The 14,782-nt window shown below is 35.8% G+C and overlaps 1 protein-coding gene across 1 annotated transcript; it reads right to left on the reverse strand.

The window, feature by feature from the left end:
- Positions 1-852: 852 nt before the first annotated feature.
- SLITRK6 (SLIT and NTRK like family member 6) lies at positions 853-9,471 on the reverse strand. The gene is made up of 2 exons (XM_063336166.1): positions 8,953-9,471; positions 853-5,673 (listed from the first exon to the last, which is right to left on the reverse strand). The coding sequence occupies exon 2, from the start codon at positions 5,656-5,658 to the stop codon at positions 3,136-3,138; it is 2,523 nt and encodes an 840-aa protein (XP_063192236.1). The 5' UTR covers positions 5,659-5,673; positions 8,953-9,471; the 3' UTR covers positions 853-3,135.
- Between the last annotated feature and the right edge of the window lie 5,311 nt (positions 9,472-14,782).

Raw genomic sequence — 14,782 nt, forward strand, 5'->3', positions numbered from 1 at the left:
TTCACTACATGGCAGTCCAGTAGGGACAGATGATAGGAATGTGGATGACATGCGCCATATTTGAGTGATTCCTGGATCCTGCAATACCACTTAACAGTGTTACAGACTGCCACAGAGTGCAATTGCCCTTATATAAATGAATCATGTGAATCTCCCTGCTGAGAGAAAGCTAAAAGCTAAAACTCTCTTTAATTCTGATGAGTGATGCTCTGATATAGCTATGTAACTGAGTTGCTTTGACATGAATTTAGCTCACTTTTTTTCTGATGCTTTGAGACTGCAATGAAGAAGGTTTTACCACACAGTTGTCCTCAACATTCTGCCAAACAACTGTTAGCAGTTAAGTAAAGTGACATCTGTGCATGTGGCAATTGTCTTTACTACTTCTCTTAAATATAAGCCTGAGGGCCTGAATCAACATTTCCCTGCATCTTACCAATCGTAGGGTATTATTTTTACACCCATTTGTTAATAAAGGAAATAACTACTGAAATGAAAGATGCTGAAATACTAAACTCTGGTATCAAGTACTATGTACACTTTTGTTGTGTTTTTTGGTTTGTTTATTTTTGTGGTTTTTTTTTCTCTATATCATTTGAGATCCCTGAGCTTCAAAAAGCAGCAATATTTGCAGGTCTGATTCATTATTCAAAGCTTTCTAGGGTCACTTCCATTGACTGAATTCAATTTTCCATTGGATCTTAATTATTTCAAATAATAAATCTACTTAGTTGTTTTTTGGTTTGTTTTTTTTTTTTTTTTCCTGTGTGAAATTAATTTGTTTAAATTTAGACATCTAGTGTCATTTTGATGCTCTGAGTCATTCCACCCAGGCTCCAGTTGCTCCTCCAGATCAGGGCATGGGTTTCCATGGGTTCTATGGCATTTCCATGAAGCCCATTCACATGTCTTGAATATGCAAGGACAGCTAAAATAACATTACATACCTAAGTTAATGTAAAGTCAATGTAGCTGCATTTTCGCTTTTGTCTCACCCTTACATGCATAAGTAACACTTATCATTATCTTTACTTGTCTGGAAAAAAGATAGCAATGAAACAAATATGTTTTCACCAGATTTACTCTTCTTAATCCTCCTAAATACATAGGTTTTCTGAACTAAATTATTCTAATAAAAAGAGGAAAGGATAGTGATTCTCTAATAAGTGACATTTTGATTTTTAAAAGCCAAGTTTGACTTCCATAGCAAAGTGATGACACCTCAAAAACATTAATAAGGAAGATCATCTGTTAACAGATAAAACATGTGGTCAGATCCTCAAATTAGAGAAATTAGGATAGCACCTTCAAAGTCATTATCTCTATGCAAATTTGAAAGAACTGAGAATCTGACTTTCGTATGTAGTGTAGGAAAATTTTCTGTCAGAATCTTACATACAAAGAACATGAAGAACTCACATTTGTATATACAAATAGGTAAGACATCAACAGTAAGCTCAACTAAAGAATATAACTTTTTACTTTGAATTTATCAAGACTTCAATGCTAACTTTAGCATACATATGTAGACATGTAGTAATTAAGCTGATCTTTTGCTATACAAATAGAAATTAGAAAAAAAAAGTTCATGCATAGTCAGTTTACAAAAGATTTGCTTAGAGGAAGATAAATGCAGGTCAGAATTTGTGTTTTGGCACTGTCACTCATGCACAGAAATTGAATGTCCTTACTGCGCTCTGAAGAAGATGCTTCTGTCCACATAACAGAAGTGAGAAGAGTTGTGTTTAATTCCCAAACAGTTCTAAATTGTGCATGCAGGATTTGCTGCCTTCTTTAAAAAGTGACCTTTAATAAAAAGACATTTAAAAACCTCTTTATTTCTTTTTAATTGATAGAGAGCAGTTCCTTGATTTGCTTGAAAGGCAGCCAGGAATAAGCTTTTTCGTTTCTTGTGAGTTGAAAAAAAAATACAAAATTATACAGAATAAATAGTAAATATAAATCTAGCTAGAATTCATTGCAAAAATAAACCTGCAGTGTTCTACTTTTTTTTTTAACCTATTTTTCCCACAACACTTAAATTTCTTCTAATTTCAGAAAATATAACATATTTTTGTACAAACAACTAAATACTAATATTCTTCCACATGTGTGTGATTCATTGCAGTTATTCTGTCTGGGAGTTGCTTTTGAGTAGGGTGGGAAAGGACCTGTATTTGAACTTGGAAGTTCCTAGCCACAGCAAACTCATTTCCTCCAAGAATATTTAAAGCCAGCACAGAAGATATTTATATATATATAGATATATAAAAAAACCCCAAACTTACTAAACACAGTAATATATTTACAGCTGATTCTCAGTAGCTTTTCAAATTGCCCAGGATTATGAGTTGAAACACCAGTGATGCACAATATTTTATAGCAGCAGCTCAAGAAAAGATTGTCCAAACTTAGGTAAAGCTATCAGGGAAAGTAGCAAAAGGCTTGCTTTTTTCTTCTTATTGAAGATGTTGGGTAAACATAGTTACATGTTTTTCCTTCCACATACTGATACAGAATGCACATGATGAAGTTCCATGTAAAATACTTAAATATTTGCAGGCTCTGGGTGCATACACATATTTTTTTTTTCTTTTCTTTTTTTTTTTTTTAACTGACATTTAGTATGACAACAGTTCAACTCCTTTCGTATTTATTATATGGGTATGTTATGTGGGGTTGCAGACAATGGTCATGTATGCAGTGCATGTACTAACGTACCTAACAAATACACTCTAATTTTGTAACTACAAACACAGGTGTTTTTTTTCAAAATGAACCTAATTAAACTGAGGGAAAAATGAAAGAGTAAAGGTAACAAATATTTTCCATACGTTGGGTACAGAATGGAGAGTGCCATACACACCTTTGTAAAATGTTAGAGTAATATTGCAATAAGCAATCTTCCTCCCACAGTTCAATCACACAAAGTTCATGTTTAACTTGGGGTGAGACATATTGCCTGCACGCAACCCCATGGCTTCCCACAGTGATCCCTGAGGTTTTTTTTGCTAGGATTACTGCTGTGCTTAAGTTCTGACTGTTGACATGTAATTATAAGGCACTTTTATTTACAACCGTTCCAACTTAAAATAGAATTACAGATAGTCATCCCCAGTCCAACATATTATCACTTCATGTTTGCTGCTCCAGGACTTCCAGGTAGTCAGGCTCAGCATGTAAGTTAGCTTTGAGTTCAAAATACTCATTTTTAGTTTGTTCTAGAAAAACCTTTCTTGGCCTGGAGTACATGAGTGTCTCCATTAGCTTCAGCTCCTCATGTGTTCCAGGATAATGAACTTCCACGTCAGGCTGGAGTTGGACAATATTTTTTCTTAGGTACTCTGTGATCCCTAGTTGCTGCAGTTCTCTCTCTTTTTCAATAATGTTTCTATAAAAGCAGCTGGCATCCTGAAAAGACAGAAATTCAGCAGATTGATCTGTAGCCTTATATTTGACATTTGAACCTGTAAGAGGTGAACTGTTCTCTCTTTCCAGGAGACTTCGTCGGAGATGTTTGGAATCATTAGCTTCTTTTTCACTTCCCTCCTCCTGTTGCTCAGAATGCTTAGGGCTGAAGGATGGGCTGCGGTAGACCTGAACCATGGGAGTAACCATACGTTGCTCATAGAGAGTTGCAGCTGGGTGCTCCGTTGTGTGGTGTGTTGTTTTATGCCCATACATGCTGTACTGAAGGTGAACTGGGCTGCTATCCCTCATTTGTTCATCTGCTTGTTTCCTTTTGCATCTTCGTCTCCGATGAAGAACAAGAACAACTATTCCTGCTGCACAAAATACAATAGTTATAAACACAATTAGAAGTCCTAGTATTAGAACAGAAAGTGGGACAGCATCTGTAAGAGACCTCAGGATGGTGTCTGCAGTGTTGGTAGTAGTAGAAGAAGTTGTCACAACTACAAAACTGGCATGAGTTGGTAGGGCAGGGCTGTTTATTAAACCTGGACACAAGACTTCACTGTTCAGAGATTTCAGTTCTTTTTTTGCTAGATGTCCTGGAGATTTACAAAAAATATCACCCATCATTGTGTTTTTACTCAGTTTTTGTATCCATTTTTGCAGCCCAACTGAATCACAGGTACAGTCCCAAGGGTTGTCTTCAAGTTCAATTTGTACCAGCATATCCAGTTCATCCAAGACATTGCTTACAGGCAAATGAGCAAATTGGTTTGTTTTCAGATTTAATCTGGCAAGTGGAACACCTGAAAAGATATGGGGTGGCAAAGTCTGCAGAAGGTTGTTATTTAAGTAGAGGACCTTAAGTTTTGGCATTGCACTAAATGTCCCTGGCAAAACTTGTTTGATGGCATTATATTCAAGGTACAAGTATTCAAGGTGCTGAAGGCCAAGGAAGAGATTCTGACTTAGCTTTGTAAGATGATTGCCATTGAGATACAATTTCTGCAGTCTAGTCAGATTTAAAAAGGATCCTTCCTCAAGGATTTCAATGCGATTATTCCCCAGATGAAGCATTTCCAGGCTAGCATAGTCCACAAGATCTGATTTCAGTAATGTCTGAATAATATTTCCAGCTAGAATAAGCTTTTTAGGATTTGGAGGAGGTGGTCCTAAATCAGACAAGCTTTCAATATTTCGCTCCTGGCAGTGCATGAGGACTCCTGAGAGCATATGGCTGGTGCAGTGACAGGGGATGGGACAATAGATTCCTGGAAACTGACTAGTAGGCTTTGAAGTATGAATCATTAAACTTGGTTCTTTAGTAGGAGCTTTCAGGATAGGAATCACCTTAGTTGAAAGGTGACTATCACTGATAGAGGTGGTAACAACCAAGGGCAGCGACCCTGAAGGATCTTCAAGTTCATTGACAGGATGAGTGGGACAAAGTGATTCTTTTTTCAATCGGCTTAAGATGCTGCCTTTGATAACAGGAGGACTATTGCATACAACGTCACCTATTATTGACTGAGGAGGCATGTTTTCTAGCCATATCTTCAGCTGTAGCAAATCACAGTTACAGGCCCATTTATTATCTTCCAACTGAAGGTCTAGTATTCTACCAATGTGTTCCAAAAAGCCAACATAGGGCAGTGTCTGTAACTGGTTTCCACGAAGATCTAAATGGGTCAATGGCACAAACCGAAATATATTCGGAGGAAGATATTCAATGGCATTATCATTCAAAATAAGCACTTTAAGCCTGTTGAGCTTGCTGAAGGCACTTGCTTCAATCAATGTGATGAAATTGTTGTCTGCTTGAAGAAACTCCAAATTTTCCAATCCATTAAACGTATCTTCTTTAAGTGTTTCTAAAGAATTGTGATTGATATGAAGTTGCTTAAGAAGGCTGAGACCATTGAAAGACCCAGGCTCAATATCTGCAATATTATTAAATCCAAGATGTAGAGAGATAGCATTAACAAGGCCAGCAAAATCATTCACGTGTAACATAGTCAGGCCATTGTTTAACAGATTAAGATGGAAAGGCCGTGATGGTGGGACACTTATTTCTGATACCGTCTTGATGCCTCTTTCTTCGCAGTTTATAATCATGGTATCATCCTTTTCTTCACAGGAACACAAACTCTGACAAGATCCTCTGACTGAAGAAAAAGAAGGCTGTGACTGTAAAGGATCAGATGCAACCACAACTGAATATAGAATAAAAATCCAGAGCTTCATCTTGCCCAGTAGTTTCTATAAAAAAAAAAAAAAAAAGAAAAAAAAAGGAAAAATGAAAAGTAATGGAGTTATGATTTCACAGCGTTTGTTTTGTGTTTTTTTCCTGGGGTGCAGGGGAGCAATAACCATTCCTAGTGCTTGTAATCAGCTGCCTCACCTTTCAAAGAATATTATATCATGCAAAAAATATGAATGATTCTCTAAACAGAGAAAAATATATTTCGTTTAATGTACTGAATCAATGAACACAGTCATACAGGGAGTGTTTCAGTACTTTCACTCCGATACACCAAAGTAGAAGATAATCAGGAATGTGTTGTCTTTATTTATATATCGTATAGAATGTTTTGCCAGTAGACAACAGTAATAAGTTACAACCCTGAGCAACTTATATTAAGGCTAATACAATAGTTTGGATCATTGCTTTGTGTCACCATATAGCACTGCAAATTTTAGGAGTACCTTGCTAAGCTTGACTTCAGCTGCTGAAGGGAAGAAGTAAGATTTGGTTTGGTTCAACAATGTGTTGTGAGCAAAAGCCCATTTAGGCAGGAGACAGGGAATCTCTCCTTTGTTTCTGCATTATGTATGTAAATCATAAGGTATTTCCTTTGCAAGCCTTGTGCCCCCAAACTGAAAAGGAAGTAGACAATTTTTTATTTTTTTTCTTTACTTACCTTTTAATGCTTATGTTCTAGTTTGTGGATATTTAATGAAAGTGGGAACACAGCACATAGTAGTGTAATATGTTTGTATATAATATACACAAAATAGTTGTGCACACAATTAAAATAAAAGAGAACTGACAACACAGTTCATGTCAGAAGAAACAGGTAGGCAAGGGGCAAACATTTTTTTGTGATTAATTATTAGACTTCTTCCAATTATTATAATCATTAATTACCGCAAAAATTCTGAAATGTATATGGAACTAACTCTGGTTTATGAGTTAAAAATGGTCACGAGTATCATCCGTATGTTATATAAGTTAAATTATCAGCTGTCAAGCTGGTCTTGAATTTTGCAATACCTGATAAATGCATCATTACAGTATAACTATGGAGTCACCAGCAAAATTTACACGTTGAAATCAAGCGTTTGTTATTGGTTTAAATTAATTTATGCTACCCTGTTCATTTGAAAATCCTACATTTGTTTCTATCAAGGTAGTCTAATTAGCAAAACCAATGGTATTTCTTGATATATGAGATGGAATGAACTCTCTGTTTATAATCTTTAATTATTTGCACATTTTCTAAAAGAAAAAAAAAGTTACAATGGAATGGATTATTTAAAACACAAGAACTTTTTTTGGGTGCACTATTTATTCTAGGACTGAACTAAGCAGGTTTCTTAAGTAATCCATCTAATAAAGGTCACTTGATCTTTCAAAGTAAGCTATTGAAACATAGAGTACAGAATGTCACTACACAATCAACCAGCTGAAGTGTCAATTTCTGAAAGACTAGAATGCTATAGAAGAATCTGTTCAATTACATACATGAACATTCTTATAGTGTGGCAACATGATTTGGCATCTCATCAATACATATTTTAATTATCATGTACCTTTGTAACCAGCAACACCCTTTACTCAAGGCTTCCCTTGAAACAGATTGCGAAGATTTATACATGCAGGCACTTAAGTACTGTGATATGAGTATTACACACACATAAAAGCAACAACAGCAAATGTGTGCAGTGAATTATGTTTTTCTCCATTATTAGTTCCTGATAAGTGGGAGTAGATGTATGAGGTTAGAAACAGTAAGTGCAATTCACAGTGTGAGAAAAAGTGACCTTTTATCTTCCTTTCAGTCGAACAAATAATTTTATTGTCTCCTCTAACACTCCTTGAACTCCAGATGCCTATGTTTAATATACATATCTTTAAGTTTGTTTTCCAAAAAAGTATCGGTTAAGACACAACATGTCAAGATGTAATTTTAAAGTAGGCAGAGTAATCCTAGGACCATATTATGCTAGAGATTCATTCATGCTTTACATGCATCAATATCCTTTCCAGTGACCCCAGGTAAAAAATGCAGGCTCTTGACACAGATGCCAGCTTCCAACCTACTGTATGACTAATTGGACTTTATTTCTGTACACTTTTTCTCTGTAGGAATTCCAGCTTCAGTCTGCATCAAATTCAAACTGCATTTATAAAGTCCCTGAGCAAAATTAAACGGGGGGGGGGGGGGGGGGGGGGGGGGGGGGATCTGAAAAGCATGTTGCTTTCTAGTGCATATTGAGAAATTAGGTTATAGAAATTAAAGCCCTCTTCTCAGAGATGAAAGTTACCGCATTTGTAACCAATTGGAAAACGTTCTCATTTTAATCATCATCATACTTCTGTGGGCAACACTGCAAGAACTCTCACACACACATATACACAGAACAAAAATTAACAGGAGTTGCATTCTTTTTTTCTTTTTCCTTTTTTTTTTTTTGTGTCTGAACACTCAGGAATATGTAATGAAGCTCTCAGTCGGCTACTATTGTAAAACAAAAAAAAATGCTTTCAACTAACAGATGATTAACATTTAACTGAAATAATTCACAATAAAATAAAATTTAATTTAAAAGACTTGACAAAGATGGCCTTTTTCTCTTTCATGTGGTGAGGCTTTTCAGCAAAGTCTACATGGTAACTTGAGTTTCCTGGCTTTATCTGCTTTCATTTAAGTCACTAACTGCATAAAGTAACTAAGCTTTTTGCAATATGAATTCTGAAAGACTGAAAACTGCCACAGTCCTTTCTACGAGGCAAAGTTGAATACTTTCAGAAGTAGTCACCTTATAGCAAAGGCATCACATGCTTGACAAGTAATAATCAATAATATGTTTTTAAAACATTGAATTAGCTTGTTTCATTTTACTTGGTGTTTTGTTTGTTTTAATTCAGCTATTTAAAAAGTGCTTGTTGAAGAATTTCAAAGCCTCAAGCTAAGAACTGGTAATTTCTAAAAGCTTTCGTGATTGCCTCTTAAATTCTGATGGGAATCATAGTCAGATGATGCATTTAAGACCGTTCTTGTTCTTCAGAAAATAAAAACAAGTGCCCATTTCTCCCCTCTCAAGGGATCTCAAATCGGTGTTTCTTTAATACACACATTCCATGCAGTTGGCAGTTTGAATAAATGCACCTGGCAGAGCATTTGAAATACAGTATAAACGGCCATAATTTAACGTAAAAGTTATACAAAGTCACGCAGAAAAATAAATTCAACTGACACTGAGAAATCAATTTATTATACATGAAGCTAATTAACTAACTGGAATCTTTCTTACCTGTACAGCAGTAACACTCCTTGAAACGCTCAGTAATGCACAGTTGCAGCAGCTGTTTCAATGCAATGTAATTTTTCCCCGTGAAAAATGCACACTTTCTTCTGAGTGTCACTCTGCTGCAAGCTCTGGTAATACTACAGCTCCACAAAGTTAAAATCCTTGTTCAGAAGACAAAGTACAAAGCGTTCAGTTGACGAAAATAATCTTCCAGACAGCGTGCACGTTAGACCATCCTGTAAGCAGTTGTCCTTTTTCCTCAATTAAAATTCACAGCATACTTCACAGCTATGCTGGCTTTTCTGCATATAGTTAACTGTTTGCAAGCATTTGGATGCAGTAAACAAACAAGATGTTCAGCAGAGCTTGACTTGATCACTTGGTTTGTCAGATTTTTAGATCCAAGCTGCTTCTATGTTCTCTCTGCTCTTTCTAGTCTTTCTTGTTAGCTCAGTTTGTTATTAGTCAGATTGCCAGGGGCTGGGAGGTAGGCGTAAATAAAGAGACTTCTTGGCTTTTGACTCAGCCTTTAAGCCCTTCCCCACCAGAGAGCTTTAATCTGCCAGTGTCATTTAATACAAGATACAGCTCCACCTTGAGACAGATCAGCTCCTCCTCCTGCAATTTCTCTCACCTCTTTTTGCCCTTATCTAAGTGAACCTCGGAAAGTAAAATTCAGCTAAATATCTTCTAGATTACTTAAGGTCTGTTAATGGCTGATTTTGCAAAACAGTAAACATCCACTGCAGCTCTTGCAGTTTGTTCTCTTGGGCAGATCTTGCATTTAGTTTATATCTGCAAATGCTTGCTGTTGAAACTGAAAGCATTCCAGCCCAAATACACTCGAAAAAAACACACCACAAGGGAAACCTTGTACTCTGGAAAATATGCTTATTACAATGAAGTGCAGGATTGTTCAAAGACTTAAATGACAGTACAGCTCTCAATCCTGTTCACCCAATGTGACTGAGGTAGGGATGAGTATGTACAGTTTTGCATACTTTACTTCTGAAAAAAATAAATTGTAGAATATTAGTGTTTATACTTGCACACTAATTGCCGTCAGTGCTTTTTAAACTGCCCATCTTGTTCTGTAGGAAGAAAACTGGGTTGATTGTAATTGTCTGTTTTACAGATGTTAGCATAGTGTGTTGGTATCTATCCATGTGAGACTGTAGTGTATTTGCATGAAATATTGCTTTGATAAAAAACAGTCGGGGGGGGGGGAAGGTTAAGGGGAGTGTATTCTTAAAGGCATCTATCAGGTTTAAGGTATTGTTTTCTTCATGCTCATAAACAACTAATTAGCAGATACAGTAAGGCTATGGTAAAATGTTTATTCCATGCAAGGAACGTTTTCCTCATCCCTCCTGCACTGCATGGGATGGTTTGATATGCTGCAAATGCTACTTCCTTGTTCATTCCACTGCCATAGAGCCACAAAACCTTTTGGTGAGCAACAACAGATCTGGTGCTTCAGTCTATTTACCATGTAGAGTATACCGTTTCGGTTTTCTTATTGTGCCTGGGATTACTTTACAGATTGTTTATTACATCCTCAATACCAGTCAGATTCCAGTAATGTCTTTTGTGCTTTTAGCTCTCCACGTGGCCTTTGAGGAGATATTGTGATGTACTGTTCCATGTGATGAAGGCTATCAAGATCTCGTCCTATATATACAAACACTCATATATAAATATACACATACACACATAAATATACACATACACACACACACACACATACACACTTATTAGGATGAGTTCTTTAGTACTTAATTTTCTACAGATGAAGTATGTAATTTTGCAAAATAATAAAAAGAGATAAAATATTCCTAAGAAACAGCAACAATTTGATTTCCTTTCATTTCAACACATCACTTATTTAATTGCATTTTGCTGCTTTTAAGGAATCTTGCCGCTCTGTCTTGACTTGCAGACATTTTATTGTTAAGGCTCAAAGATTCCCAGCTACCTGTGTCCTGCCAAATAAATCATTACATTCTTTATTCATTTTGAATTTCTGTATTGTAAGTCAGATTCTCTCTAATTTTAACTGAACATTTCACAGGTGCTCACACTTCAACTTGTGGTTGATTGTTTGAGATGGAGAATATCTGTATATACAGATACTCATATCAGAAGTGAATACAACATAGTTCTTTGCTTTTCAGTTAACACCCACAAGACTAAAACCTGATCACAAAAATATTCCAGAAATCACCTACTAAAAATAGGAGAGCAGTTCCTGACCATACACAATTAAAAAGCAGCAAGAATGCTTATCAATAATGTTTTTCATTCCACAAACTGTATATTTACCAGGTTTATGAAAATATGGCTAATGATTGTTTTTCTACCACAATTTTAGGAATCATTAAGCAGTTTATTATAAAGAATGTGATTCTGCAGGTATTTCAGTGGAAGGTAAAGCTGCCCTCCCCCCTCATTCACAACTCATTGCCACTTCTCTGTGTGCACATGAGGAGCCATTAATTCCACACAAGATGTATGAGACAAATAATGTATCCTGCCCTACCTGCAAGAAGCTGCTAGTCCACATTGGCAACTCTTCCCCTATATTTCTTGCAACACCAACTCTTTGAACTGTCCATAAATGCTGGTCTGAGAGCTTAAGACACTATACCGAGAGGAAGTCGGTACAACTAAGTCGGTACAACAACTGGAACAACTAAGTAGCGTCTGAGAGGTGTAGTACCTGAGAGAGCAGACTGAGCAACTCTGTTGAAACTCATATACATAGTATATATGAAAATTCCAAATGGAGAGACAGTCACCAAGGATAAATCTTGACTAGGTAGAATTAGGGAACATAGAACATACTCATATTTACACACACAAAAAAAACCCCAAGCATAATACAGCATAGCTACAATTATGGAAACTACCAGTGCCTGCTGTAAAGACAATGCAGAACCCTTGTCTCCCATGACAAAGGAAATTAAGAAAGGTTTTCTTGAACTATAAGTTTCACAACTGTCAAGTGCACAGGAAAGAAATAATAAAGACTGGCATTAGGAAACAGAGGGTTTTATTTTGTAGCCATCCATTTATTTAATTTAGATACACAACACCTATTTCCCTCACAGAACTATCATACTTTTTTTTGCATTGGGATAGGTCTTACTCAACATTTTCTGCTCTGAACACAGTACTTGTGTGGCTTTTTGCAGTCATGAACACATTGCAATTATGTAAACAAAAATCAGGATTCCCCTGTAAAAGTGATATGCAAGCCTAATGACTATTCTATAAGTAAATATTTTGTTTCATTTTTTTATGACCTTTATTAAGAGGCAATTCTCTGACAAATATTCTGAAAAACATCTTAAATTTATAAGAAAACAATGAGGTTAAAAGAACAACTTTCTACTATCCTAGTGCAGCTTCTAAGTAACTAAATAAATTTAGACCTGTACAGGCATACCTACCATATATGTATACATACATATATAATGATGTATGTGTTAATAACCATCATCGTGCAAAAATCACATTCCCTGAAGTAAACTATTTTCAAGAAAGTTATATTGAAGCTAATATTTTTTATATTTTGTTTTCAAGGTAAAAAGTCACATGGTCCTTTGAATTTCCTGCTGGTTTGAACTAGAACAACATATTTTATCCCACTATCCTTAGCACCATGGTTCCCTATGTCTTCTCCTGAGCTTCATAATATTTGAATGTCAATTCAAAATATACGTAGAGGTGACTGGTCTATAGAGAAAAAAAGTCACCTGAGTACCTGTAGTCTTCAGTTATGATGAATCAGATCCATATTTTTTCAAATGTACTCTTCTTGCCAATGACCCAAGAACCAAAAAAAATATTGAGTCATAGTCTGGCATTGTACAGCATGCTAGCAACCTAAAAACCTCTCTATTAATCTGCTTGTGCTCCCTTTTCTTAGTAACTTCTGCAACCCGAGAAGCATTATTGTTTATTGACCTTAAATTGCTGTAGTTTTAGGGTGAAGTTGTCCTCTCCATGACCACATAGCCAGCTGAAACTTTTTAAAGCAAAATAGGGAAAAGTGCCTTTTGTCCATGTAGAAGAAAAAACACAGTGTAAAAGCAACAGAATTTCCCTAGACTTCTTTGGGATTGACTTCTTTTGATTTCTCTGGACTTATCATTTAAGGTATATTTGAATAAAATCTAAATTTTAAATATCCTTGTCAGTTTATGTATGCTAGTTAAGTTCCACTTACTTCTTTTTTCACAATATGATACAGTCAGCCAATTAGTTACCAACTACACCTTTAAGCGCTCAGCCTCACATTGTAGTTACAAATATTCCAATTGAAGTATAGTCAGGTTTTCTGACTTTCATGTCTGACAGTAGTTGAATGCCTAGCTCTCATAAAAGCCATGAAAAAAAAATCAATACTTAAAATTGGTTTAACCCATATATATAGGAATTGTGTAAAGCTTTTGAAGTAAGTAGTGAAATATTTCTATCTTATGTACAGCATTCTTTTAAAAACAAAAATACACACGCACACATGCTGTATGAATTTGCAATGTACTTATGATGTTCTTTTTCAAATTACAACGTAAGATGTTCACGGTTCCAGATGAACTGCTAACTTTAGATTCATCTGTCAATAGTTTAAAAAGTTTACTGCTAGCACACAAAAGTGCAGATATACTTTAAAGGAAAAGGAAAAGGAAAGGAAGGAAAAAATAATCACTGGGTGTGCAGTAATCAATGATCAAAACAAAGGATATGACATAATTTACATACGTTTCCATTTATTTTTTCAGTGTTAAATAATTACTATGCTTAGTCTTTCTCAGTAAGTCTGAATAGAAAAACATGAAACGTTGAAACTGCTGTGTAAAATGATTTGCTTTCCTTTGGCTATGAATAATGCATTGATATTTAACATTAGCATCCTGTTAAACACAAATGAGTTTCTACATGCTGACTATGCCTAAACCTATTTATGATAATACATGCTTGTGCCTAACCTAATTGTACGTTACATGCTACTGCTGTTCCACAGAAATCCAGCTAACGTAGATTGTATCAGGCAACTTGGAAAAACACCTGAAGAGTAAATTCTTCAGTAGTCAATCAAGTTTGAAAAATCATTAGATTTCAAATAGCCATAGCATTCAATTAGTTTCTCTTGAGGACACTATATGCAAACGCAGTAAAATTCACACACCCAGCACAAGTCTAATGCACTAATGAATTAATATTTAAGCTCTGCATTGAAGATGATTTCATCTTCTTTCTGATAATGCATATCCCTTACAGAGGCATTGTCCTGTATTCTGAACTCCAGCTTTAAATATGTAATATAGGAACTGAAGCAATTGAGCACAGGTCAGAGAATGAACACTCTTTGGATCTATAAAGTCATGGGTGGTATTCAAGAGAGTAGTAGATCTCAACAGCTGGAAGCAGGCCTCTCGCCACTTTGAATTCCCAATACAGGATTGATGGGAGCAGATTTTCAGTTTAAAAACTCATTAGTTAAGTCCAAGTTCATCGAATTATTGCCCATTTTTTAACACATGGACAAATCAACGATAATTTGTCTTGTATACTTTAAGATGCCAATCTTTGGAATGCATTACTCTGTAAGTCCCTATAATTCATTGAGGTATCTAGAGCCTAGCTTAGACTTGGACAAGTAATTTTTAGGCATCTGCAGTGGCTGAGATAAATCCTACCCTAAATAGTTTTCTGTGGTTGGCAGCCAACAGTGTATACGGGGTCTGGCTGGGATGGAGTTGGTTTTCTTCACAGCAGTCCATATGGTGCTATGTTTTGAATTTGTGACTAAAACAGTGTTGATAAC

This window comes from Chroicocephalus ridibundus, chromosome 1, assembly GCF_963924245.1.
Source record: "Chroicocephalus ridibundus chromosome 1, bChrRid1.1, whole genome shotgun sequence".
NCBI lineage: Eukaryota > Metazoa > Chordata > Aves > Charadriiformes > Laridae > Chroicocephalus > Chroicocephalus ridibundus.

Excerpts from the sequence above, each read along its gene's own strand:
- SLITRK6 (XM_063336166.1), bottom strand. The coding sequence starts at position 5,658 with ATGAAGCTCTGGATTTTTATTCTATATTCAGTTGTGGTTGCATCTGAT.